At 67.1% G+C, this 24,927-nt stretch overlaps 2 protein-coding genes across 3 annotated transcripts; both read right to left on the bottom strand.

The window, feature by feature from the left end:
- Window positions 1-446: 446 nt before the first annotated feature.
- Window positions 447-4,591, bottom strand: MRGPRG (MAS related GPR family member G). The gene is made up of 2 exons (XM_070063504.1): window positions 4,238-4,591; window positions 447-3,265 (listed from the first exon to the last, which is right to left on the bottom strand). Exon 2 carries the CDS (start codon window positions 3,251-3,253, stop codon window positions 2,381-2,383), a length of 873 nt encoding a protein of 290 aa, XP_069919605.1. The 5' UTR covers window positions 3,254-3,265; window positions 4,238-4,591; the 3' UTR covers window positions 447-2,380.
- Window positions 4,592-5,142: 551 nt separating this feature from the next.
- MRGPRE (MAS related GPR family member E) lies at window positions 5,143-13,029 on the bottom strand. 2 transcript variants are annotated; one of them, XM_070057262.1, is made up of 3 exons: window positions 12,777-13,029; window positions 11,282-11,360; window positions 5,143-10,839 (listed from the first exon to the last, which is right to left on the bottom strand). In XM_070057262.1, exon 3 carries the CDS (start codon window positions 10,767-10,769, stop codon window positions 9,831-9,833), a length of 939 nt encoding a protein of 312 aa, XP_069913363.1. In that variant the 5' UTR covers window positions 10,770-10,839; window positions 11,282-11,360; window positions 12,777-13,029; the 3' UTR covers window positions 5,143-9,830. The 2 variants fall into 2 exon arrangements, with proteins under 2 accessions (XP_069913363.1, XP_069913325.1); XM_070057224.1 differs by having other exon boundaries at window positions 5,143-11,360.
- Between the last annotated feature and the right edge of the window lie 11,898 nt (window positions 13,030-24,927).

Here is a 24,927-nt window from a genome sequence, read left to right as displayed (position 1 = left end):
TAGGAAGGGGGCACCGCTGGGGTCAGGGCGGCAGCAGCATCGTCCAGGACCCGTGGGGCCAGCGGCAGAGCCCTGCGCCCCCCTTCCCGCCCCTGTGTGCTTTCCTCCTGTGGCCTGGGCTCACCCGTCTGTCCTTCCACAGACGCCACTGATGCAGGGCCCTGGGGGTCGGGACCAGGCTGTGGCAGGGCCGTGTGTGGAACACCAAGCCTGGGCACGGCATGGAATTGGCTCAATGGTGTTTGCTGACCGGGGGGTGGGGGTGGGGGGGTGCAGCCAAGGCAGGGGCGGGGCCTGAGGTGGCTGAACTCCACTGCGAGCTCATCTGACATCGGCGGTCAGGACGTGGGCTGCTGGGAAGTTTCTAGAACCCGGGACCCGGCTGGTCTGATTCCATCCTGCTGTGCCACGTTGTCGGTTTAACATTTAGTCGTTTGTCACTTGCTTTATTCAATCAACCACCCACCCGTCCGTCCGCCCGTCCACCCCCCGTGCCCCGCCCATCCATTTGACAAGCACGTGCCAAGCCTCTCCTGGCCAGTCCTGGGAGACGGCAGTGGCCAGGCCGAGCTCCCGGCCCTTACGCAGCTCAGCCTGTCCACGAGCGACAAGCGCGCTGAGCCGGGAGCGAGCGGGTGAAGCCTGAGCCTGGGCCGCAGGGCGAGGGCGGCTGCTCCAGGCCCAGGGGTCAGCGCGAGTACTGGGCGGGGCAGGTGCGCCATGGGGCACTGAGAGCGCTAAGCCGCTGGCAGGAGGCGTCTGGGCTCCCAGGCAGCAGAGACGGCCGCAGGGACGCCCCTCAGCGTCTGGGCAGATGGTGCCGAGGACAGTCGCCAGCAGGCAGTGCGGAGGGGCTGCCAAGGCCAGGCGGGCGGCGTGTCGGCCTTGGCTAGCGCGGGCAGCCCTGAGCTGCGGCCTGGCTCCCTGGCCCCTGGCAAGGAGACCTTCCCTGCCTCCTCTCTCAGAACTGGGCTCTGGGCAGGTAAGGGACATCCCAGAGGGCACTCAGCCCCGCCGGGCTGCAGCCAGGTCCCTCCCCTGTCTGCCTGGACACAGGCCAGCCCCGTCTCAGCTCAGGCCGCTGCCCTCACAGCACAGCAGGGGTTCACGGGCAGAGGCCCTGCGCTCCCTTCTGTCTGAACTGGGCTGTTTATCATGAGCCCCAGATCCCGGTCCTTGCTGGCTCAGACAGACGCTGTCTCACCTATGCAGCCCCTTGTGGGATGGACGACTCCTGCCCCGCCCAGCCCCCAGAGCCCAGCCTCCCGGCGCCGACCTCCCTGCTGGGTGCCCCAGGTGCTAGGGCACAGCCTAGGGAGGAGAGGGGCAGAGGGAGGTGTGGCCTGTGTCTCCCACCTGTGAGCTGTCACACTGAGCGGCACGCGGCCGTTCTCAGGGACCCAGCACGGCCTTGTTCAGCAGGCCGTGGGCAGGTGTCAGAGGCCAGTGCCACGGGTTCCCCAGCTCCTAGAGCGGCTGCATTTGGGGGGTGGGGTCCTGCATCCCTCTGTGTCCAAACGACTCCCTCTGAGTGGGAGAAACTCCAGGGATTTCTCGTTTCCATATTTTCTGCAGGGCTTGAAGTTTTAATGATTGGGAAGTATTTTTACAGAATCGTCAGAGAATGCACAGTGATTGGTGCTTGGGAAGCCGCAAGGCTTGGCTTCCGTGTCCCTCCCTTACTCTGTCCCCCGCCCCCTTCCAAAGCTGGCTGGGCCGGGCCGGGCGGGGCCGCCCCAGGTGAGGCCGGACAGGTGCTGATTAGCCAGGCTGTTTTGTGGCAGAGTGGCGCCATCTGGTGGCCTCTCCTGGTGGCACAAGCCGCAGCCTCGATGCTTGCAGGTGGGGAAGGTGGCCCTGGGTCAGGTAGGGTCAGGTGCGGTCACCATGGGAAGCAGGAGGGGGAGGTGGGGGGTCATCCTGACCGCTGAGGTTTTGGGGGACGTGTGGGTGAGTGAGAGACAAACAGCTCAACCAGGACTCTTCTGGGGAAGATTCGGGGTGTGGGGTCTGAGCGCCCCGCCAGGGACCCCCAGCTGGGCTCCAGTGTGTTCAGGCCCCATCAGGGACCCTGGGTGGGAGACAGAGAGGCAGATGGGGAGGGGGCTGTGCCCGCCACGGGGCCCATACCCCTGCCCTCCCCCAGATGCCCCAGCTTCTGCCTGGCACCTGCTCCGCCTCTCTGGGCTCAGAGTGGGGGCAGGGGGAGGCCCGGCCAGATCTGGGCCTGGACACAGCCCTGCCTGGGTCCAGGGTGAGAGCTAGGCAGTGGGCAGGGTCCCTCACAGCCCAGGAAGTGCCCGGGCCAGGGTGGGCGGGGGCAGCTGCCTCCTGTGGGCCTCTGGGAGTGGGGTGGGGGGAGGAGGATGCCCGGTGCCCTCTACACCCGGCCCATGGGTAGGGACAGCCCCCCGACGTCCAGTGTGGCTGCCTCCTCCAGGGCCCTCTGCAGAACCGCCTGCAGCGGCTCCCGCTTCCCGGGCTGCCGGCCCACCACGAAGTACACCAGCGGCCGGGAGCTGCTGCTGATGCAGGCCAGGAGCGCGGCCAGTGGCGGGAACACGGGCAGCAGGAAGTCCAGGAGCGGCCGCAGGCTCCAGTACAGGACGAAGGGCAGGCCGCAGAAGGGCAGCGGCAGCACGGAGGCCAGCAGGACGCCGTAGAACCGGGGCCGCGGGCGCCGGGAGCAGCAGGCCACCCAGAGGAAGAGGGCGAGGCCCGCCCCGCAGGCCACGCCGGCCAGCGCCACCAGCCAGGCGATGCTGGCTGCGTGGAGGCGCAGGCAGGCCAGGGGGCGCGGCCGGCGGCCCAGCAGGCCACAGGCTTCGGCAGGCAGCAGCACGGCCGGCAGGGTCAGGGCCCAGACCAGGGCGCAGAGCACGGCCGTGGTGTGCCGGGGGCGGCAGCGCGCGTAGCAGCCGGGGAGGATGTCGGAGAGACAGCGCTCGGCGGCGAAGGTGGCCAGCAGCCAGAGCCCGGCCGCGAACCACAGGAAGGTGACCGCAAAGTGGAGCGGGTCCTGGGCGGAGCCCAGCGCGGCCTGGGCCACGGAGAAGCCCACCTGGCAGGCCAGGAAGAGGGCGTCGGCGGCGGCCAGGTGCAGCAGGTACAGGTTGAAGGGGCCCTTCCGGGCGCGGCAGCCGAGGTGCCAGAGCACCGGCGCGTGGCCCAGCAGCCCGCCCAGGCCGACGGCCAGCGTCAGGTAGAAGAGCACAGCGTGCACAGTCCTCCAGATGCCGGGCAGCCCGAGCATCCTGGCGGGACCCTGGACAGAGGCGGACGCCGTGGCTCAGGGGGTGCGGCCCCGGGACCCCTCCCAGCCCTGCGGGCCCTCTTTCCTCTGGGCCACACTCCACTGAGGCCCCCACCCCAGGGATGGCCCCCAGAGCCCTCCGTCTGTGCTGGGCGGGGGCCGGGGGCCTCAGGAGGAGGAGGGAGGGAGGGAGGACGTGGAGGTGGGGGCGGGGCCCTGGGAGACGTGGACACACGCGTCTGCTTCTGGCCGGACGCCGCGGGACCCCCGGGGACGCACCTGCCTGGGTCAGCCCGTGCCTCCCGGGGCCCTCAGAGTGCAGGAGTCGTGGAGCCGGATGGGGTCATGGCTGAGGCCTCAGGGCAGCCCCTCCCCCTCTGCCACCTCCAACCGGACCCCACTGGCCTAGGGGGCATCAGGACCCAGGCCTTGGGCAGGGGTATAAAGCAGGAAAGCAACAGGAGAGGCAGAGAGAGAGAGAGAGAGGCAGACAGGATGAGAGTGGGGGGAGAGAGAGGAGCAGATGAGAGCAGGGTGGGGGGAGTCAGAGAGGCCAGGGGGCTGGAGAAGCTTGCAGAGGGACGAGAACGGCAGAGAACGGCCAGAGGGTGCCCGGGGTGCAGCTGAGGCCCACCTGTGCCTGGGCTGGCCCCCGCCCCACCTCCAGGCAGCTGCACCCCCTCCCTTCCCAGCCCCCCGGCCCCTGGACTGTGCTGTCTCCCGGGCGTGGGCTGGGGGTGTGGTGACGCCGCGGGCGCTGTCCGGGTGAGACCCTGGGCACCTGGGAGCCGGGACCTCCCCTCCCTGGGCCTTGGTTTCCCGGGGTCCACAGACGGAGACGCCCAGACTCCCTGCCATCCTCAGAGGCCAGCGCTGGGGACCCTACGGCGGGGGGCCTTGTGGGAGGGCACCCGCCGTGCACTCCCGCCCAGCCCCCGCCCTGCAGGAGATCTGAGAGGGAGCCGGGTGGCGCCGGTCCCTTACCCGGGGAGCAGGTGGGAGCGCGTGGGGGCAGTGCTGCCCGTGGCTGCCCGCGGATCGCCCAGGCTCTGCCGGCCTCCTCTGAGCAGAGCCGCTGGACTCTCGCTGCGTGCCAGGGGCTGCAGAGAGCAGAGCTCGGGCTCCTCCCTGGCCCTAAATCCCCTCATGTCCTCTGGGGCCCAGCGGGCTGGACACAGGGCTCCCGGCCAGTTCCCGAGAAGTGGGAGGGCGTGGGGCCCTGTTCGCAGGAACTGAGGCATGAGCTCAGGCAGACAGCTGCCAGCGTGGGCCACCCCTTCCTCCCTGCCCGGCCAGCAGTCAGGGGAAGCTGCCGGCGGCACGCGGTGGCCGGTGCCCACCTGTGCCCGGTGCGTGGGACCAGCCAGGGCTGGACCACACCTCCCAGCCGGGGCACACACGTGTGACCCCGGAACATGCGTGACCCCAGAGCTTGGGGTCGTGTGGCCTTGAGAGAATGAACACAGCTTCCTGCCTCAGTTTCCCCTCTTGCTGGACTGACCACCAGGGACAGCCAGTGCTGGGCATAGCAGGTGCTCTTGGCCCTGGCTCCCGTGGTCACTGCCAGGCGCTGCAGCAGTGGCCCCGCCCCCGGCAGTCCCCAGCTGGTGGGTGGAGGCACTGCCCAGCTCCAGCCTCATGTGCCCGGCCTTTGCCCCCGTGACTCCGTGGCCTCCTCCGCGCCGCCCTCCCAGCTGCTGCTGGACCCCCGCACAGGGCCCGCCCACCGACATCGGGGTGGGGGAGGGAGGGAGTGGGCCTTGGCCGCAGAGCAGGGAGCCGGTGCCCCGCAGGGTGGGGGTGAAGGTTCTCCTAGACTGGAGAGGGGGCCTGCGGGAAGGCCAGCTGGTGTCCAGCTCCTGGCTGGTCAGTGGTGCTCACCACCCGCCTTTTATTTTATTTTATTTTATTTATTTGAAAGAGTTACAGAGAGAGGTAGAGACAGAGAGAGAGGTCTTCCATCCGCTGGTTCATTCACCAGATGGCCGCAATGGCCGAGCTGCACCCATCCGAAGCCAGGAGCCAGGAGCTTCTTCCGGGTCTCCCACACAGGTGCAGGGGCCCAAGGACCTGGGCCATCTCTACTGCTTTCCCAGGCCACAGCAGAGCTGGATGGGAAGAGGAGCAGCCGGGACTTGAACCTGCGCCCACATGGGAGGCCGGAGCCCCAGGCCAGGGCTTCAACCCACTGCACCACAGTGCCGCCGCCCCCCCCCCCCACCTTTTAGAATTATTTATTTTATTTGAAAGGCAGAGTGATGGGGGGGTCTTCCATCCGCTGCTTCACTCCCCAATTGGCCACAATGGGCCAGGCTGAGGCCAGGAGCCGGGAGCTTCTTCTGGGTCTCCCACGTGGGTGCAGGAGGCTGGGCCGTCCTCCACTGCTTTCCCAGGCCACTGCACAAGCTCCATGGGAAGTGGAGCAGCCGGGACTTGAACCCGCGCCCACGTGGGATGCTGACCCTGCAGGCGGCGGCTTTGCCTGCTGCGCCACAGCGCGGCCCCACGACCTGCCTTTGGTTGGCTGGTGACGCCATGCTCTCTCGGGAGTCCGGGGGTAGGACCTGGGAGTCCCCACAGAAACCAGCCCAGGACAGCAGCAGCCATCACGGGGAAGCAAGCGAGTCGGTGGCTGGCACCTGTCAGCCCGCTGTGGCGCTCGCCCACGTCAGGCAGGGACGCGGGGCTGAGGGAGAGGACGGGAGGCTGGGTGCTGCCGCTGTGTGCAGGGCCTTGGGCTCAGGGCTGGGGTCTGCCCCACGCCCAGCGCCCGCCCACCGTGGCTTCCCCGGGAGGCTGGGCTCGGCTCCTCCCGCAGGGCTCTCCCTTCTGTCTGGTGAGCAGGGGACACCGTGTTGAGAGGCGGCTGCCCGGGGGTGACGATGACTGCGGCCGATGGCTGTGGTGCCAGTCGGGGGGCGTCATGGTGGCCCCCACGGCCACGCCCAGTGTTTGGAGTGGTGACTGTGCCCTTCCTGGGATGGGTTTTGCGTCCTCAAGTCTGGGTGACGCAGGCGTAGCTGAGAGGGGCGGCAAGGTGCCCCAGGAGGCTCTGGGGCGAGCACAGCCCTGCTGACCATCACGGGGGAATGCCGGCCCCAGGACCGTGGGGGACGCTCGGCCCGGGTGGTCTGTCGGCAGCAGGTGCAGAGCGGGAGACGAAGGCACATGAAACGGAAGCAGCTGGGCCAAGCCCGCGCATGCAGCCTGAGCAGACGCGGGGGTCTGAGTGCCTTCAGGCGTCCTGGTTGAACCCCCAGCCCTGAGCGGCCACTGAGACACGGGTCTCCTGCAGGCTTGGGTGCCCCGGTCCCGCGGCCGGCAGCGCCTGCTCCCCGCTGCAGCCAGGCCTGGCCCTGCTATCGCAAGCCTGCGGGGAGGGAGCCAGCGCCCAGGAGCTGCCTCCTCCCCGAGAAGGCGGAGAAAGACTTAGACGGCCGCTCGTTCTACTCATGGCTTCCACGGCCAGAGGCCGGCCACGGCGTGCAGGGCCTCACAGGTCAGGAGGCCGAGGAAGCCGGGCCGGTGTGGGCAGTGTGCAGGGGAAGCCGTGGGCGGGGCAGGGTCAGTGGGCTCGGGGCTGGTCGGCTCCTAAAGCTCCACTGGGCCCTGGAGCCCTTGTGGGTCCCGCCCAGGGTAAAGTGGGCAGGGGGTGGTGGCCCCGAGTGTGAGTCCCGTGGGGGAGGGGGGTATGGGCTGTGCAGGGCCTCCAGGTGTGGGGAGGGGGCTCACCGATGAGCTGTGTACACCCTGGGAGACCCAGACCTCAACCTGCAGATACAGAAGCCAGAAGGCACAGCCAGTCCCCGGAGAGGCCGCCGCCCCCTTCTGAGGTTGGGGTCTCGCCGGCAGGGGCTGAGGGGCTCCCCGGGCTGCCTGCTTCGTCCTGACACCCCCGGCAGGCCAAGGCTTCTGCTGGGCTGCTTCCCACCAGTGGCTCGTGTGACGTGACGTCACGTGTGTCACACGTGTGCCCGCGGCCCCACACACAGCGTGCTGCTAGTGGCATCCGGTAGTCTGGAGAAAAACGCCCTTGTGCTGTCATGGGGGTTGGAGGAGTGGGGGGCCACAGGGGACCCCCGCGCCCAGGAGCGAAGCTTTCTGTCCCGAGGTGGGCAGGTCTGGAAGCCGGGGGATTTCGCAACTCTACGGGAACAGCCAACACGGGACTCGTGCGCTCTAGCTGTGGTGTCTTCCAGACTCTGACAACAGCCGAGGACGGAGGGCGGCCCACGTGAGGTCAGGACGGAGGGCAGCCCACGGTGAGGTCAGGACCCGGGGGAGGGGCTCGCGGGCTTGACCCCAGCACACTGGGAGCGGGGTGGGGTGTGGGGGCCTTCCTGGCCGCAGGCCGCCGTCCCTGCAGGTCCAGCTGTGGGCAGCCTCGCTCCTTGTGGGGCCTGGGATGATCGGTGGCTCTGGTCTCCAGGAACTGTCCAGGCCGGAGCAGCCCCGGGGCAGCGGGCTTCCTAGAGTGGGCACTCCTCGTCCTGACCCTCGGCCCCTGGGGCTTTGCCCAAGGACCTGGGGAGGGGCAGCCTTCATGCAGTCTGACCTTGGGTGCGGCCTGGTGAGGTCAGGGGCTGAGGCTGGCTGAGGGTCCAGGGGTGGGGCCCTTCCGGGTCTGGGGCGGGAGAGGAGGGGCAGCCGGGCCGTGTGCAGAGGAGGCACAGGCAAGGGACAGGCCAGGGCCATCCAAGCCGGGCCAGGGCCTGGAGCTCAGCTGACCCCCGGTTGTTCCTGGCATGGAGGTCTGGGTAGACTGAGGGGGGTGGTCTCGAGCGATTTCTGAGCCCCTGCGAGCCTCCGTGTTCCCATCTGTGAAATGGGACCCCTGCCGAGCGACTGAAAGGCCATCGGTGCTGAGTCAGCTTGGAGCTCCCGGTTCTGCTCTCTGGGACGTTACGTCCAGCGGCGGAAACTAGACTGCGTGGTCGGGCCGCCTCCCCTCATCTCGCTTCCCCAGGTGGAGGTTGGAGGTGGAGAGGAAGGGCCCGGCAGGCCCGGGCAGTGCCAGGAGGAGGGAAGCCCAGCTGCGTGGGGCTGGGAGGCACCCCCGGGACCCAGACCTGAGAGGGACGCAGGGAGCCCGGGGAGGGGGCACGGGTGTCGAGGGCGCTGGTCAGCCTCGGAGGGACAGGCTGTGGCGGCCAGGCTGAGCCTTCTCCACCTGCAGGCATGGAGACCGAGGCAGCTGCCCCTGGGGACACTGAGGGATCGAAGCTCGGACCTCTCGCCCGCGGGTGCAGGCCTCCCGTGCCCTTGGCCATGGCCTTGGCCGGTGACCGCGGGCTGACCGGAGGCTGGGCGTGCCTCCCGGGGTTCCGCCCTGCTCCCTGTTTACTTGTGAGGCGGCACAGGCAGGGCCAAGTGGTGATGCTCACCCGCGGTGTCACGATGACCGCGGCCGGCTGGGCTCCCCGTAGGCTGCCTGCCTGGCTCAAGGCGCCAGCTCAGAACACCTGCCTGTGTGAGCAGGTGCTGGGGGGGGGGGGCGCTCAGCAGCTCTGCACCCCCCGCCGACTCCCGGGACGCTGGGGGAGCTGTCCAGGTGCTGAAGGTCGGGGCTCCGTCCTGACTGGGTGTGGGCAGGACTTTGTACGCGGCCTCTCTGTCCCCCAAGAGTCCTTCCCCCCAGCCTCTGGGATGCCAAGGCTGGGCAAGGCGCTGCCTGGACACAGAAGTCCATCTCTGAGCCACCACTGAAGGGGGTGCTGCTCCTCGGTGGGGGGAGGCGCTGCTGTCCCCGCACGCACAGCCGAGCTCTGAGACGCGACACGTGGCTTGGTGACCACACTGTCCCACGGGTGACCAGGAGGCTGCCCCCTGATCCCGACAGGGTGTCGGGGGGAATGAAGCCCCAGGTGGCCGTGGACCAGACGACTCCGGGGAGGACGTGCCCGGGGGAGCTGCGCCTGGCCCAGTGGTGGAGGCTGATGTGGGGGCAGGCATCGGGCACAGCGGTTAGGATGGCTTAACCGCCCACGTGGGAGACCTGGACTGGGTTCCTGGCTCCTGGTTTCAGCCTGGCCCAGCCCTGGCTGCTACTGGCGTTTGGGGCGTGAGCCAGCAGGGGGAGCTCCGTGTCTGCCTCTCCGCTTGAAACCGCCAGGGGCTGCTCTGGGGGTTCTGGTTGCTTCTCAAGGCACAGGGGCCCCCCCTCCTGCAGTGATGAGCCTGGGGCCCACCCCACACCAGGGCCGGCTCTGCTCCCAGCCCCCTCAGGAGCCAGGTCCCTGCTCGCAGCCACTGAGGGCTCCAAACACCCCATCATCCCACGCCTAAGCCAGCCTCCATGGAGGGCCATGGGTCTGGGGGGGAGGTGCCTGCAGTCCTGAGGCGGCTGAGTGAGGGGGCGCCTTGGGGAGAGGCCCCAGGTCCTGGCCCTGCCTGCCCCTCCCCCTGGCCTCCCGTCCAGGAGCCCCAGGAACCTGCCCACAGGGTGTGAGGACGGAACCCCGCTGGCCACGTGGCCGGGTCACCAGCAAAGGCCCTGTCCCGAGGTGCCGCTGACCCCGGCCCCGCCCCCACCCCCACCCCCGAGCGGGCAGCTGCTCCCGCGTTGCCCAGGCCGCGGTCAGGCCGCGGCCTCCACCAGGCCCCCCCGGGAGGTCTCCCTCATGGCTCCCAGCTCGGCCTCATCGCCCAGCGCCCGCTGGAGCACCAGCCGGAGGGGCTCGCGCAGCCTGCGGCCACGGGCACTGCCCAGGCAGAAGTAGACGGCGGGTTTGGCCGCGCTGTGCACGCTGGCCGTGAGGAAGCTGAAGTGGTAGAAGTAGTGGGGGATGTGCCAGTGCAGGTTCCGGCACAGCCAGTAGATGCCGAAGGGCAGGCCACAGAAGAGGAAGAGGAGGGCGACGAGGAGTACGAGGGCCGGGAAGCCCCAGGGCTGGGGCCGCGGCGGGCCCCGCTCCAGCCGCAGCAGCAGCAGCAGGCTGGCCAGGCCCACGGCGCAGCACAGCGCGGCCAGCAGGGCGGCCGCCACCAGCCACAGCGTCCGGCACAGCTGGCGGCTGGGCTCCCCGAAGAACTGGGTGCAGGCGCCGCTGAGCAGCAGGTGCAGCAGCAGGCAGAGCGCCCAGGTGAGCGCGCACACGCAGGTGGTCAGGTGGCGCGGGCGGCGGCACGGGTACCAGGCCGGGCAGAGGGCGGCCAGGCACTGCTCGGTGCACACGGCCGCCAGGAGGCCGAGCCCCACGATGTAGCAGAAGAACCTGAGGGTGGCCAGGCTGGTCTGGACGAAGTCCGGGACGTCCAGCTGGCCACGGAGCAGGTCGGGGACGACGGCCGCCATGTGGCAGGCGAGGAAGATGAGGTCGGCGCAGGCCACGTCCAGCAGGTAGATGGCCAGGGGGTTGCGGTAGACGTTGCAGCTCAGTAGCCAGAGCACCAGCCCGTTGCCCAGTAGCCCGCCCAGGCTCAGGAGCTCAGTGAGTGACAGGATGGCCAGGTTGAAGGGCACGTCCTCCTGGGCACGGCCGGGCGCCCCCTGCCCTGCCGCTTCCCGCGGCTCCATGGCCGGCGCAGCGATGCGGGGGCAGGCCCTGGCAGGCTGAGGGTGCCCGCTCGGCTCTCTCCCGGCAGCCCTGCGGGCACAGGGACGCTGGGCTCTCATCGGAGGGGACGGGGCGGGTGACTGGGGACCGGCCAGAGTCCCTGCGGAGCCCGACCTGAGCCTCCCTCCCACCCAAGACCTGCGGCCCCAGGCGGTCAGTGGGGTGGGGCCCTGCAGGCAGGGGCAGGCAGAGGGTGCCAGGAGGTGTGGGCAGGGGACCGGGACCTCATGTGGGACGCCCACCCGCGTCCAGGGGGCGGAGTGGCCACGAGGGCCGGCACGTGGGCCAGGCAGGCCGTGCTGCCCGCTGAGACACGCTGAGCTCCTCCAGGCCCACCCCGACGTGAGGGTCAGTGCAGGGGCTCCGCTCCCGAACCCTCCCTCTTGGCTGCGCGGTGTGGGCCTCCCCATCCCCCTGCTGTCCCAGGCTCACCCCAACCCTCTCCAGGCCTTGGGGGCTCCGCCTGTCTCACCTGCCACCGTCACTTCCACGTTAGGTGTGGACAGGCCGCTGCCCCAGGCCTCCAGGTGGTCAGCTCTCGGGGGCAGGACCTGTGAGGGGACAAAGGCTGGCAAAGGAGGCCCCAGGTGTCCACGGGGGCCCCGGCTGGAGCCGGCCCCCTGCGGCAGCCTCGCCAGGGAAGCAGCCAAATGCGGCCGCTCCCCCACCTGCCCCTCCTACCACCTGTGCTCGGCTGGCCCCGCCTTGTGCCCCTGAGCACAGAGCTCCTCCCTCTGGGGCTGTGCCAGGGGCCGAGGCCCAGGGCCCTCGCCTCGCCCAGTGGGGGGGGGTCCTCTGGTCTCCAGAGAGGGGCTGGGAGGAGGGGGGCAGAGCAGACACCGCCCTGGCTCCACCCCAGTATCCCAGTGCTTGGCTGGGGGGGCGGTGACGGGCCTGGTGGGTGCTGGGGGCGAGCAGCTGAGCAAGGGGAAGCCCCCAAGGTGGCCGCTGCAGAGCCAAGCCCCGCCCTGTCCAGCGTGGACCCGCCCTTCCGTGGGGTCCCCAAGGGTGAGGTCACTGGCCAGCGGGGGACCAGGGGCTCCTCCTGTCTCTGCGCGTGGCCCAGGGCCTGAGCCCCTGGAGGGCAGTGCGGCATGGGCAGGGCAGGATGCGGGGTCCCAGGCTGGGGAGGCCTGAAGTCCACCGAGGCCAGACCCGGCCCAGCCCCTGCACCCACACCTGCCCCTGGCCCCAAACCAGTGGGTGGGGCGTCCCCAGCCCAGGCCTCCTTAGGGCTCCGACCCTGGCCCCTGCTCTGTGGGGGCAGCTTCTTCACTCACCCCCTGCCTCCAAGGAGCCGCACTGCGAGGGTCTCCCCACCCCCCAGCCTGGGATAGAGTCAGAGCCCTGGGGAGGGCTTGGGATGTAGGCAACCGTGGGGGGGGGGGGCAAGGAGGGGGGGTTGGGGGAGGGGCAGCTGTCAGGCAGGAGCGGTAATGACCCGGGGCTCAGGACCAGGGCGGGAGGGCCCGGCCCACCCAGGCTCAGCTGCTGCCGCGTCTCACAGGGTCCCAGCGGGCGTAGGGCAGCTCTGTCAAGAAGAGGAAGAGGCGGAAGGGGGAGGAAGAAAGGGGCAGGGGGGGCAGGAGGGGGCTGGGAGGAAACCCAGGAGGTCAAGGGCAGGGTATAGGCCGTGGTGGCTCTGCCTGCGTGGTCAGGGAGGACTGAGGGGCCACGGACCATCCAGGGTCAGCGGCTGGGCGTGGCCAGGAGGGGTGGCCGGCCCAGGGCAGAGACCACCGCTCAGCTGTGCCATCCTCCAGAACTGGCCCCAGTCAGAGGGAGGAGGCCGCCCGGAGGCCCAGCCCCAGTCTGAGGGCGGAGGCTGAGAGCCCCACGGCCACCGGGCCGACAGCATCAGACCCCGCCTGCCCCCACCCCATGCCCCGCCAGCCGGCAGCGGAGCCCAGGACACAGCCCTCCCCCATCATGGCCCGGCCCCCCACCAGCCGGCCCGGCTTGCTCACCGTGACACTCCTCCCTGCTCAGCAGGGCCCCAGCACTGTCCTGGCGGCGGCCAAGGGCTCCGGCCCCCACAGCCGGTGGGCAGCTCCTGCTCCGAGTGGGCGGCCCAGGGTCACGTGGTGCCCGTCTGGGAAGGAGCTCTCGGGGGACGCTGGCTCGCCCGCTCGGCTCCCGCCCAGGTGTGGGCAGGAAGAGCGCATGGACCCTCCCAGCGGCCTTCCGGGCAGGCGGGCGCGATGGCTGCGTGGAGCCCGGCCAAGCTGTGAGCTCACCGGCAGTGCCGGCGCCCGCCGAGCCGCCGAGCCCCCAGGGGACCCTCAGCCGCTGCTTCTCTCAGTGGCCGGCCCCCTGGGGCTTGCAGAGAAGACGCGTCCACTCCCACAGGGGCTGAGCCGCCCGCGGGGAGGGGGACGCGGCGCCCCACCCGCCCGCTTCCCGGGTACAGCAGCCTCGGGCCGGCGACACCTGCCTGTTTCATTTATTTTCTTTATGAATTTTTAAAACTATTTTATTTATTTATTTGGGAGGTAGAGTTACAGACAGTGACAGCAAGAGACAGAAAGGTCTTTCTTCCGCTGGGTCACCCCCCGGATGGCCGCAATGGCCGGAGCTGCGCCGAGCCAAAGCCAGGAGCCAGGAGCTTCCTCAGGTCTCCCACGCAGGTGCAGGGGCCCAAGGACCTGGGCGTCCTCCACTGCTTTCCCAGGCCACAGCAGAGAGCTGGACCGGAAGAGGAGCAGCCAGGACTCGAACAGGCGCCCATATGGGATGCCAGCACTACAGGTAGAGGATTAACCCGCTGAGCCACAGCGCCGGCCCCTGCACCTGCCTGTTGTAAGGGCAAAGGGAATCCCCTCTCACCCGTGACGCCAACGCCCGTGCTGTGCCAACGGTGTCACAGCTGGCGCCAGGAGAAAGCCGACAGCCGCATTTCCGGGTTTGGAAGAGCTGGGGCCTCGCAGCTCCGCCCTGCGGTCCACGCAGAGTTCCTGGGATTGAACGTTCATTCCCAGGCAAAAGTTCATGGAAAATGCATGTGCCTGGCTCCAAATCTTCTGCACCAAAGCAAACTCACGTCAGCTTGTTCACTCCCCAAATGCCCTCGGCTGGGGCCGAAGCCGGGGGCCAGGAAGTCACTGGCTGGTGCCGGGACCCAGCCCCCTGAGCCACGCCCGCTGCTCCCGCATCTGCACTGGAGGGGCTGGGGCGACTGGGCCCCCAGGAGGCTGCTGTGCCAGCCCCGCCCAGTGCCGGCCCCTGGTGCAGAATGCTTTTGAAACACGTGACGGGGCCGGCGGTGTGACAAAGCAGAGTAAGCTCCCAGCCACAGCACCGGCTCCCACATGGGCGCAGGTTCCAGTCCCGGCTGCTCCACTTCCTACCCAGCTCCCTGCTATGGCCTGGGAGAGCAGAGGACGATGGCCCAGGTCCTTGGCCCCTGCTCCCAAGGTACAGAGGCGTCCGCCTCGTGTTTATTCCAGTCAGGAAGTTGGGTGGAGAGAGCTTTCACTCGTCCTCCTGCCGGAGCGACACAGCCACTGTCCAAACCCCCGAGTGTGGCCGCGTCTTCTCTGCCGGCCACAGCCACGGGCTTTCCCACGCAGATTTCTTGTTTATTTGTCCCCCCCCGCCCTGTAATTCCGCCTTTCAAGTAAGTCAGTCAAACATAAACGAGCAGCATTGCGGATCTCTGCACGCGGTGGCTGAGCGGCTCCGGGCGCCCTGCACGGCTCCTGCTCGGGGAGCCCCCAGCGAGAACCGGGGCTCTCGTGCGGCTCGGTCTGGGATGACCAACGTGGCGCAGTGCTGAAGCCAATGGAACGTGGCACGTGCGCCCCAGGGTGCTCCGCAGGCCCACATCGCGTGTCCATGGGTGAGCGGGCTGTCAGTCCCGGGGCAGCTCTGGACACGTCCCTGGCTGCCGGGGTCTGAGTTATGTCCCCGACGACACTGCGTGCTGTGTGTCCCGAGCGTGGTGCGGCCTGCGTGGTGGCACAGGGCTTACGCTGCTCCTGCGGTGCCGCTGCCCACGCGGATGCGGGTTCGAGTCCCAGCTGCTCTGCTTCCAATCTGGCTCCCTGCTGATGCTCCTGGGAGAGCAGTGGGAGGTGGCGAAGTCCTTGAGGCCCTGCCACTGCCGCAGAGACCTGGACAGGGCCCCGGGCTCCTGGCTTCAGCCTGACCCAGGGGAGGCGGGCGGGGGCGGAGCTGGCAGTCACCCGGGAGCCCCTGCGCCGGCTCACGGCTCCGCATCACCGTTCCCAGCGGAGTCTCCCACGCAGACTCCCGCCCGGATGCTTGTTGGCCCGGACCGCCTCGGGCTCCCGGCCCAGCGCCCACGCTCCCACGCTCCGGCGCTCCCACGGCGCCGGCGGACCCTGGGCTCCATCCGTCTTCCGGTGGTCGCCTGGGAGACCTGCCCGCCTGCCGGCCCGCGGGGGCTGTGCCTCTCGCTCTGGGGGCTTCCCCTTTTGTGGTCACAGCACAGCAGGCGTGGGAGCTCGCCGATGGGACCTGAATTCAGGAAAAGAAGCGTCTTTCTCCGAGTCCCTGTTTTCTCGGAAGACGCAGGGAAGCGGCCGGAGCGCCGGGCGGGCGGGCGGGCCTTTCTCCCTCCCAGGCCTTTTCCTTCGGGGAACTGAAGCGGCCGAGTCCTGCCCCACGAGGTGGGCGGATTCCGGGAGAGCGGACCCTCGCTGCCTCGCGTGGGGTCGCCCCTCTCCCGCACAGAAAAGGGCCCCGCGGACCACACGGAGGCCACACAGGGCCCGGGGGCCTCGAGTCCCACTGCTTTCGTTTCTTCTTCTTTAAAGATTATTTCTGAGAAACGCAGAGCGTGGGGGAGAGGAGAGAGAGGAGGAGGGAGGGAGGAGAGAGGGAGGGAGAGGAGAGGAGAGGGAAGGAGAGGAGAGGAGAGGAGAGGAGAGGAGAGGAGAGGAGAGGAGAGGGAGAGGAGAGGGAGGGAGAAAGGGAGAGAGGGAGGGAGGGAGAGGAGAGGGAGGGAGAAAGGGAGAGAGGGAGGGGGAGAGGAGAGGGGAGGGAGGGAGAGGAGAAGGGAGGGAGGGAGAGGGAGGGAGGGAGAGAGAGAGGGACAGAGAGAGATGGAGGGAGGGAGAGAGAGAGAGGGAGGGATGGAGGGAGGGAGAGGGACAGAGAAAGGGAGAGAGGAAGGGAGGGAGAGGAGGGAGGGAGGGAGAGAGGGAGGGAGAGAGAGAGAGGGAGAAGGGGAGAGGGAGAGGGAGAGAGAGGGAGAGGGAGGGAGAGGGAGAGAGAGGGAGAGAGAGAGAGAGGGAGAAGGGGAGAGAGGGGGAGAGAGAGGGAGAAGGGGAGAGGGAGAGAGGGAGAGGGAGAGAGAGGGAGGGAGAGAGAGGGAAAGAGAGGGAGAGAGAGAGGGAGAGAGAGGGAGAGGGGGAGAGAGAGGGAAAGAGAGGGAGAGAGGGAGAGGGGGAGAGAGGGAGAAGGAGAGAGAGGGAGAGGGAGAGGGAGGGAGAGAGAGAGGGAGAGAGAGAGAGGGAGGGAGAGGGAGAGAGAGGGAGAGAGAGGGAGGGAGAGGGAGGGAGAGGGAGAGAGAGGGAGAGAGAGGGAGGGAGAGGGAGAGAGAGGGAGAGAGAGGGAGAGAGAGGGAGGGAGAGGGAAAAGGGGAGAGAGAGGGAGGAGGGAGAAGGGGGGAGAGAGAGGGGTTTTCCGTCCGCTGGTCCACTCCCCAAATGGCCACAGTGGATGGGGCTGGGCCAGGCCAAAGCCTGGAGCCAGGAGCTTCTTCCGCGTCTCCCGTGTGGGTGCAGGGGCCCAGGGTCTTGGGCCATTCGGGATGCTGGTGCTGCTGGCGGGGGCTTAACCTGTATGCCACAGCACTGGCCCCTGGAACACCAGGTTTTAAGTCCCGCCCACGGCCCTCGGTGGGCAGCGGGAGGTTGCCCCGGGGTACTTGAACCCAGACACAAGCAGACGATTGCAGATCCAGAGCCCAAGGATCCTTCCGAGAAGACCAAGGGAACTGGAAGCCAGAGACAGCCCCTCCATTCCAGGAGTGACCAGTGGCTGGCGTGGACCTGGGCTTGTGCTGTTCGGAGAGTTTTGGGGCGAGATGGGCCTGACTTGGTCTCCCGCCTTCCTTCCCAGGGCAACGCGAAGGGGCGGCTCGCGGGCGGAATTCGGGCCGTGGCTCCGAGGGCTTCCCGACTGTGGTCTCCAGGACCCGCCCCCCCCCCCCAGCACGAAAGACAGAACCCGGCATAAATCTAAGGAATTGGCCCCAGCACCCAGGCGTCGCGTGGTGGAATGTTCCGGAATGTCCCAGCAGGCTGCACTTTCGCTTCTGGGAACGCGGCCGACCGCACACGCTGAAACCGCTTCCGGCTGCGACAGGATGGGAGGTTCCTGGGAAAAAAGAAGAGACAGCGGCAGCGGCAGCGGCAGTGACGGGCATCTCCAAGAATCTGGCTGTGCTGCGAAGCTGGGGGCTCCACGGGGCTGGGGGCAGAGGAGGCGTGGCCGGGCGCTCCCGCCTCGGGTTCCAGGCTGCACAGAGAGGACCTGCAGCCGAGGCCCAGCACGGAGCTGAGACCCCGGGGGTGGACCCAGGGCACACGGCCACGCACCCGGCCACGGCGGCAGCCACGTGTGTTCCTGGACGGCCTGTGTGCTGCAGCCCGGCTGTCCCCCCACCCTGAGCCGGGACAGTGCTGACCCCAGGCCACTCAGCACCGCAAGACTCAGTTTGCTCTCGCCGTGAGTTCAGCTTGCAGACGTGGGTGCTAGAGAGACAGGTGCCTGCCCCTCCCCAAGCAGGCCGCCCTCCCCTTGGGAGGGGCCCCCAGCCCGGCTCAGCCTCCGCCCCCCCACCGGCCCGTGCCCGGCTCGCGCCCGTTTCCCTAGCCGGCAGCCGCGGCCCCGTGCTCCTCCACCTCTTTATTCTTGTGGACCCAGGCGGTCCCGGACCACACGGATCCGAGCGCCAGCAGCGCTGTCCCCGAGGGTGCCCCGCATCCCCCGGGGCCTCCTCTCCTCACCGTCAGGGTGACTCTCACCCCCGTCTAGCGACTCAGATGCTCATCTCTGGAACTCCCTCACCTGGGAGTGTTCTCGTCAGAGAGCTGGGCACCTGGAGCCCCGGACGCGGACACTGAAGCCGAACCCTCCCACAGCTCCCGGGACACAGAGAAGCCGAACCCTCCCACGGCTCCCGGGACACAGAGAAGCCGGACCCTCCCACGGCTCCCGGGACACGGAGAAGCCGGACCCTCCCACGGCTCCCGGGACACAGAGAAGCCGGACCCTCCACGGCTCCCGGGACACGGAGAAGCCGGACCCTCCCACAGCTCCCGGGACACAGAGAAGCCGGACCCTCCCACAGCTCCCGGGACACGGAGAAGCCAGACCCTCCCACAGCTCCCGGGACACGGAGAAGCTGGACCATCCATGGATCCCAGGACACGGAGAAGCTGGACCATCCATGGATCCCGGGACACGGAGAAGCCGGACCCTCCCACGGCTCCCGGGACACGGAGAAGCCGGACCCTCCCACGGCTCCCGGGACACGGAGAAGCCGGACCATCCACGGCTCCCGGTCACTTACGGCCCACATCCCTGCACGGCTGTCTTGCATCCCCGTAAGAGTTCGTCTCTGGACCAGAATTCTACAAGCCCCGCCAGCGTAAACACAGCCCTCGCCGTGCAGAGACTCGGCCGCTGCGCCTGCTGCGCTGGGTCAGAAGCGGAGCAGCCGGCACTGCAGGCCGTGGCCTTGCCCACTGCGCCACAGTGCCAGCCTCCATGTGCTTTTCCAGTTTACGTTTATATCATTGTCCAGTTTGAGCCACTTTCTATGTGAGACACGCGGTCTGGGTGCCCTTGGTGGGTGTGGCCTGTGGACCACGTCTGAAGCCGCCTGCCCCTCCCGCCAGCCGTGGCCCTGGCCCTGGGCTCTCTCCCACTCCGTTGCCCTCCCGCCACTTCTCTGCCTGCCCGGCTCTGTCTGCATGGCCGTGTGTGCCTGGATGGGTTGGCGCTGGGAGGCGTGGCCTCCGGCTGGTGACAAACACCTGGGGTTCACAGCTCTTGAGGGAGCCCCTGGTGTTTGCTCTCTGCCACCTGCACCCCTGCTGTTCCCCAGGGGCGCCGCAGCCCGAGGCTTCATCAGAAGCCGGCAGAGGCCCACCCCTCCCCAGGCCCCAGAGCCTTCGGGAAGAGCCCACCCCTCCAGAGAGGCGGCCAGAGCGGCAGAGCCCCACGGCGCGTCTACGCTGGGGGAGGGGATTCCTCTCGCTTCTCTCTCAGAATTGGTGGAGTGACCCTGTCCGTGCCTGCACAGGCGTCTCGCTGACTCTGGAGGACAATGAGTTAAAGCAGGGCCACTGTTGGGGCGCAGCTGGGCCCCAGCTCGAGCCCCGGCTGCTCCGCTTCCAGCCCAGCTCCCTGCTGTGGCCTGGGAAGGCAGTGGACGATGGCCCGAGTGTCTGGGCCCCTGCACCGCGTGGGAGACCTGGAAGAAGCTCCTGGCTCCTGGCTTCAGATCAGCGCAGCTCCGACCATTGCAGCCATCTGGGGAGTGAACCAGCGGATGGAAGACCTCTGTGTGTGTGTGTGTGTGTGTGTCACGTTGCTTTTCAAATAAATGAAATAAATCTTTAAAAATGGAATTAAACCTACAGATCAATTTGGGGAGAGCAGGAAGCTTACCTTGGTGGATCTCCCAGCCACAGACATGGTGAGGCCTGGCTGCCCCTCTCGGATTTACTGCACAAACGTTCTAGGTGTCCGCCACTCGGGCTTGACATGCGTGCCGCTGGCTGCGAGTCTGACCGTCAGAGTCCGAGCGGTGCTAACTGAGTGCACGGCTGAGCCGCGTCTCCGTGTGTCCATGGCCGGCGTTCCGAGCGGTGCTAACTGGGTGCATGGCTGAGCCGCGTCTCCGTGTGTCCATGGCTGGCGTTCCGAGCGGTGCTAACTGAGTGCACGGCTGAGCCATGGCTCCGTGGGTCCGTGGCCGGCTCACAGCGAAGCGCTCGGCTCCCAGGTGCTGGGTTTGCATCCCGTCAGCTCCTGGCGTTTGTGTGGACTCCTCGGGATTTCCGGCAGTGCTGTGGTGCCGCTGGCAAGCGTTTCTTCGTCCCGGCCGGCCCGCGCCTGTTCCCTTCCTTCTCCGGCGGGAGCGTCCCGTGTGGCCGTGCCGGGGCGAGCGTCGGGCCCTCAGCGCCGTGCCCGGTCAGACGCAGGGCTTCCCGTCTAACCGCAGCCTGCGGCGCCCCGTGAGGGGCCAGAACCTCTACCCAGAGTAAACAGCCTCTCGGGGCCCCGAGCCAAGTCGTCTGCTTCTGTTTTCGTCGACCACAGGGGCCAGGGCAGCACGAGGAGCCGAGCCCCAGCTGCAGCCCCGGCCCCTGCCCTTGCTCGCCCCCTGACCCCTGCGTCCTTGAAGCCGCCCAGGATAAGGACCCATGCTGTCTCGGCACGCAGGTTCAAACAGGCAGCACCCCCGGAAGCTCACCTCCGCCACACGGGCTCACGGAAGCTCCCGGAGTCACCCAGCAGCCGGGCAGCGGGCGGCGAGGGTCCCCGTTTGCTGGGGCCAGGCCTCGGGACGGTGGGGGCGGGGGTGGCCGGTGAAACCAGGCCAGTCTATGAAACTCCCCCCTCCCATCAGCCACAGGGAGTAGCCGATGACAAGCCTCCTTCCAGCACCTGGGATGGGCTGCAGCCCATAGGCGAGGGCAGGGTCACAGGGCAGGGTGGACCACGGGCGGCTGCGACCCAGGGCTGAGGTCGAGGAGTGTGTGCCACCAGCTCCCCGGGGGTCATGGGGACCCTGCTGCTGCCCGGGGTCTGAGGGCGGGGGCGGGGACTGGGAGGGAGGGGGATTCGGCAGCTGAGCAGGTGCATTGGCCGAGTCCTCCACGTGGTGAGGGCTGGGTGGACACTGCGTTTACGCTGGCTGGGCTGACAGGCAGAAGGGGCCAGGGAGGGCCAGGGGCCAGGACACAGGACAGGGGCCAGGGGCCAGGACGGGGTCCAGGGGACAGGACAGGGGCCAGGACAGGGGCCGAGGGCCAAGACGGGGGCCAGGGGCCAGGGGCCAGGGGCCAGGGGCCAGGACAGGGGCCGGGGGCCAGGGGCCGCCGATGTCGGAGCCAGGTGTGACACAGCCTCCACCCAGCCCCGGGAGCCGTGGGGTCACAGGGACGCTGAGCCAAGAGCCCAGTGGCTCCTGGCCAGCGGGCACAGCCGGCAGCCTTGGTCTGGACCAGGGTAATGGTCACCGTGCCGCCGTCTCGCCAGTGCCACTCCCCGCGCCATGGTTCCGGCGCCTTCCGGATCCGCGCGTGGAGCTGCTCCCAGGACCGTCGTAAGCCCGGGAATCGCTCCTCTGACACCAGGCCACGCGCTGTGTTAATTCGTCGCAAAAACAAGGATTCTCGCCACCCTGGGAGGCCTGGGAGAGGCTCCTGGCCCCGGCCTGGCCCCGCCCCGGCTGTTATGGCCATCTGGGGAGTGACCCAGCAGATGGAAGACCTCTGTCTCTCCGCTGTGTGTCTGTGTGTCCATCTGTCTGTGTCTCTGCAATCCCGCCTTTCAGATAATTATATAAATCTTGAAACCAGTGTAGGAGCTGGAGTCCCTAGCTTGCCAAAGCCAGTTCCGCCTCTGTCCTCTGCCTGCCTGCCTGCCTGCCTGCTCTCCTGGGATTTGGGACCTCCTGCCCCCCCCCAGCTCCCCTGGGATGTATGGCCCGATGCTTCCCGCCAGTGCCTCCCCGTGCCATCCCCTGTGTGTGGCCTTCCTGCCACATAACGTGTATACCTTTACGTTGAAATGAACCAAGGAACATGTTAGGTCCCAACACCTTGCCATATAGAGTGAGAAGGTGACCTACGTGGGAGATGCCCTGCACCCTTGCAAGTGTGAGGCTATAAAAACCTCTCTTATGCAAACCAGGGGGCCTTTTGCCTGTGCACGGCTAAAGGGCTGTGTGGCTGTGTGTGGGTGGGGGGTCCCAGCCTGTGGGGAGCAACTCAGACTAGACTAAGTTACTGGAATTAAGACTTATTCTATGCATCTGCTCTCCCACAATATGGCACTGAGAAGAGAGTAAACAACTTCTACGCAGCTGCCTCTCGCCAACTTGAGTGATGACCTGCAGGAGCTGATCCTGCTCCTGATTGGAGGAGAGCAGCGTACTCGGCGTGTGGGTAGCAGAGTTGGGATTGGTGGAAGAGGACTATAAAGGAGGAGAGAGACAACATGCACCAGGAACACCTGAGGGGAACATCCGGATAACATCTGAGCAGCCCCCGAGAGAGCTGGCCGGCGGTGTGCCGCTCCCCCGCGGAAGTGGGGAAAGTGGCAGGGGGGCCCGCCCCTCCACAGAGGTGGAGGGACGGCAGCCAACCCGGGAAGGACCAGCAGCAAACCCGGGGAGGGCCGAGCAGACAAAAGAACAGCGCAGGGTCCTGTGTCGTTCCTCCACGAAGAGGGGGAGCGACATAATGGTGCCATGACTCGGATAGGAAACCTAGGAGGGAAGAAGCGGGAAGAAGTGGGAAAATACCGGAGAGAGAGACTAGCAAAGAGCCTAGGGAAAAGCCGGACGGAAAAAGTGCCGGAAAAAGTTAGGATTGAAAGCGAAAGTGAAAGCTGGAAGAAACTTAGACTCAGATATGGACTGTGGGGAGAAGCCAGGAAAAATGAGAGGGGAATATTGTTGGAAGAAAAGTTAGGAAACATACCAGGTAGAGAAAAATATGTTAGGGAAAATGAAGCCGCGGGGGCAGGCCGAAGCGGAGACGTAAGCTAGGTTGGGATTCGTCAAGTCAGCCCGGGGAGCAAAAGGCGAAAAACTAAAACCAGAAACGGAGACGTAAGCTAGGTTGGAATCTGTCAGATTAGCCCGGGGAGCAAAAGACAGGAAGCCAAACCGAAGCGGAGACGTAGGCTGGGTTGGATTTTGCCAAGTTAGCCTGGGGAACTTAGACTGAAAACCGAGAAGTGGAAACGTGAGCTAGGCTGTGTGATTCGCGGAAGCCGCCGCGCTCAGAGAGAGCGTGCGGGGCACGAGCAGGGAGAGCGCACGGGACGCGAGTGGATAGGAAGTGTGGGGCTGGCGCGGGGCCGTGGTGCGGCTGCGAAGGGGCGCGGAGACCGCAGAGCCCGCACGAAGCCGGGAAGCTGCGCAGAGCCGGGAAGCCGCTGCGGTGCGGGGCATTGAGAAGCAGCCTCGGGGCGGGCACTGGGATGCCGCAGGGATAAGAGAAATAGAAGTTTAGAAGTAAAATGAGAGAAATAGGAATGCTGGCAGATAGAAGTAAAATAAGAGAAATAGGAATGCCCGGAGATAGAGAAATAGAGAAAAATAAGGCCTCCCTACAACACGGCAATGAGAGAGCTTGGATTCGGTCTGCCTGATTAGTAAGGCGATAAGCACCTGCAGGCAAAGGCACGAATCAACATCAATAAGTCTCCCCACAATACGGCAATGAGAAGGCTTGGATTCGGTTTGCCTGATTGGTAGGGCTTGTAAGCACCTGTGGGCAACTCTAGCAAGCAGAGCAGAGTATGTGCCGCAGGGCACCGAAGACAGGCATGTATCAACGCCAAAAAATAAAAAGAAAGGGGGGATTGTGGGGAGCAACTCAGACTAGACTAAGTTACTGGAATTAAGACTTATTCTATGCATCTGCTCTCCCACAATATGGCGCTGGGAGAGGAGCAAACAGCTTCTACACAGCTGCCTCCAGTTCAACCAATAACCTGCAGGAGCTGATCCCACTCCTGATTGGAGGAGAGCAGTGTACTCAGCGTGTGGGCAGCCGAGTTGGGATTGGTGGAAGAGGACTATAAAGGAGGAGAGAGACAACATGCACGAGGAACATCTAAGGGGAACACCTGTGCAGCCCCCGAGAGAGCCGGCCGGCGGTGTGCCGCTCCCCCGCGGAAGTGGGGAATGTGGCAGGGGGAACTGCCCTTCCACGGAGGTGGAAGGGTTGGCAGCCAACCCGGGAAGGACCAGCAGCAAACCCGGGAAGGGCCGAGCAGACAAAAGAACAGCGCAGGGTCCTGTGTCGTTCCTCCACGAAGAGGGGGAGCGACACAGGGGGGACTCGCACCCCTGCCCCCGACGTGGGAGACACGGGCTGAGCTCGGGCTCCTGGCTGCCGCAGGTGGGGAGTGAGCGCTGGGTGGAAGACTGCGCACTGCCTCTCCCTCTGCCTTTTTATTTATTTATTTATTGACAGGCAGAGTGGACAGTGAGAGAGAGACAGAGAGAAAGGTCTTCCTTTTGCCGTTGGTTCACCCTCCAATGGCCGCCGCGGCTGGTGCACCGCGCTGATCCGAACCCAGGAGCCAGGTGCTTCTCCTGGTCTCCTATGGGGTGCAGGGCCCAAGCACCTGGGCCATCCTCCACTGCACTCCCTGGCCACAGCAGAGAGCTGGCCTGGAAGAGGGGCAACCGGGACAGAATCTGGCGCCCTGACCGGGACTAGAACCCGGTGTGCCAGCGCCACAAGGCAGAGGATTAGCCTAGTGAGCCACGGCGCCGGCCAAACTTCTGCCTTTCAAACAAACAAGAAGTAGACGAATAAAACTTAAAATCCAGCTGCCCTCGCAGTGTGGACCTGGCCTCCCCGGCCCCCCGGTGGGGAGGGGCTTGTGGCTCACTCCGTGTCTCGTGGCTGTGCAGCCCTCGGTGACCGGGTTCCGGCACGGTGAGGTCGGCCAGCTACTAACACCGAGGCTCTCGTCTAATGCTATTTGGGAGGTGGGGAGATGGACACCCACCGCTGTGCGCCCCAAGAGCCCGCAGGGCTGGGCAGGGTCCAGACGGGACCACAGAGCTCAGTCCAGGCCTCCCAGTTGCTGGGCAGCAGGAAGCTGCGGTCTGGAGCTGGAACCGGGGTCACGCAGCTGTCCCCAAGGGGCCTCGGGCCTCTCATGGCTAACGCCCTCCTTGCCCCCAGGACTCAAGCCCCACCTCTCTCCGACCCCAGCTTCCTGACAACCTGGGAGGGCAGCTGGTGGTGGCCCCCGCGTGGCTGTGAGCTGCAGCCTGGCCTGGGCCCACTGCAGGCACCTGGGGAGCGAGCGGAGATGTGTCCCTGCTCTGGGTGGGACAGGAGCCATCTCCGGGTGAGGAGCCTGGGCCTTGATCACTCGGGC

The sequence above is a fragment of the Oryctolagus cuniculus genome, chromosome 1 (assembly GCF_964237555.1).
Source record: "Oryctolagus cuniculus chromosome 1, mOryCun1.1, whole genome shotgun sequence".
Lineage (NCBI taxonomy): Eukaryota > Metazoa > Chordata > Mammalia > Lagomorpha > Leporidae > Oryctolagus > Oryctolagus cuniculus.
The sequence above is the reverse complement of the archived record's forward strand: the minus strand, read 5'-3'. Positions and strand labels throughout refer to the sequence as shown.

Excerpts from the sequence above, each read along its gene's own strand:
- MRGPRE (XM_070057224.1), bottom strand. The coding sequence starts at position 11,219 with ATGGGGAGGCCCACACCGCGCAGCCAAGAGGGAGGGTTCGGGAGCGGA.
- MRGPRG (XM_070063504.1), bottom strand. The coding sequence starts at position 3,253 with ATGCTCGGGCTGCCCGGCATCTGGAGGACTGTGCACGCTGTGCTCTTC.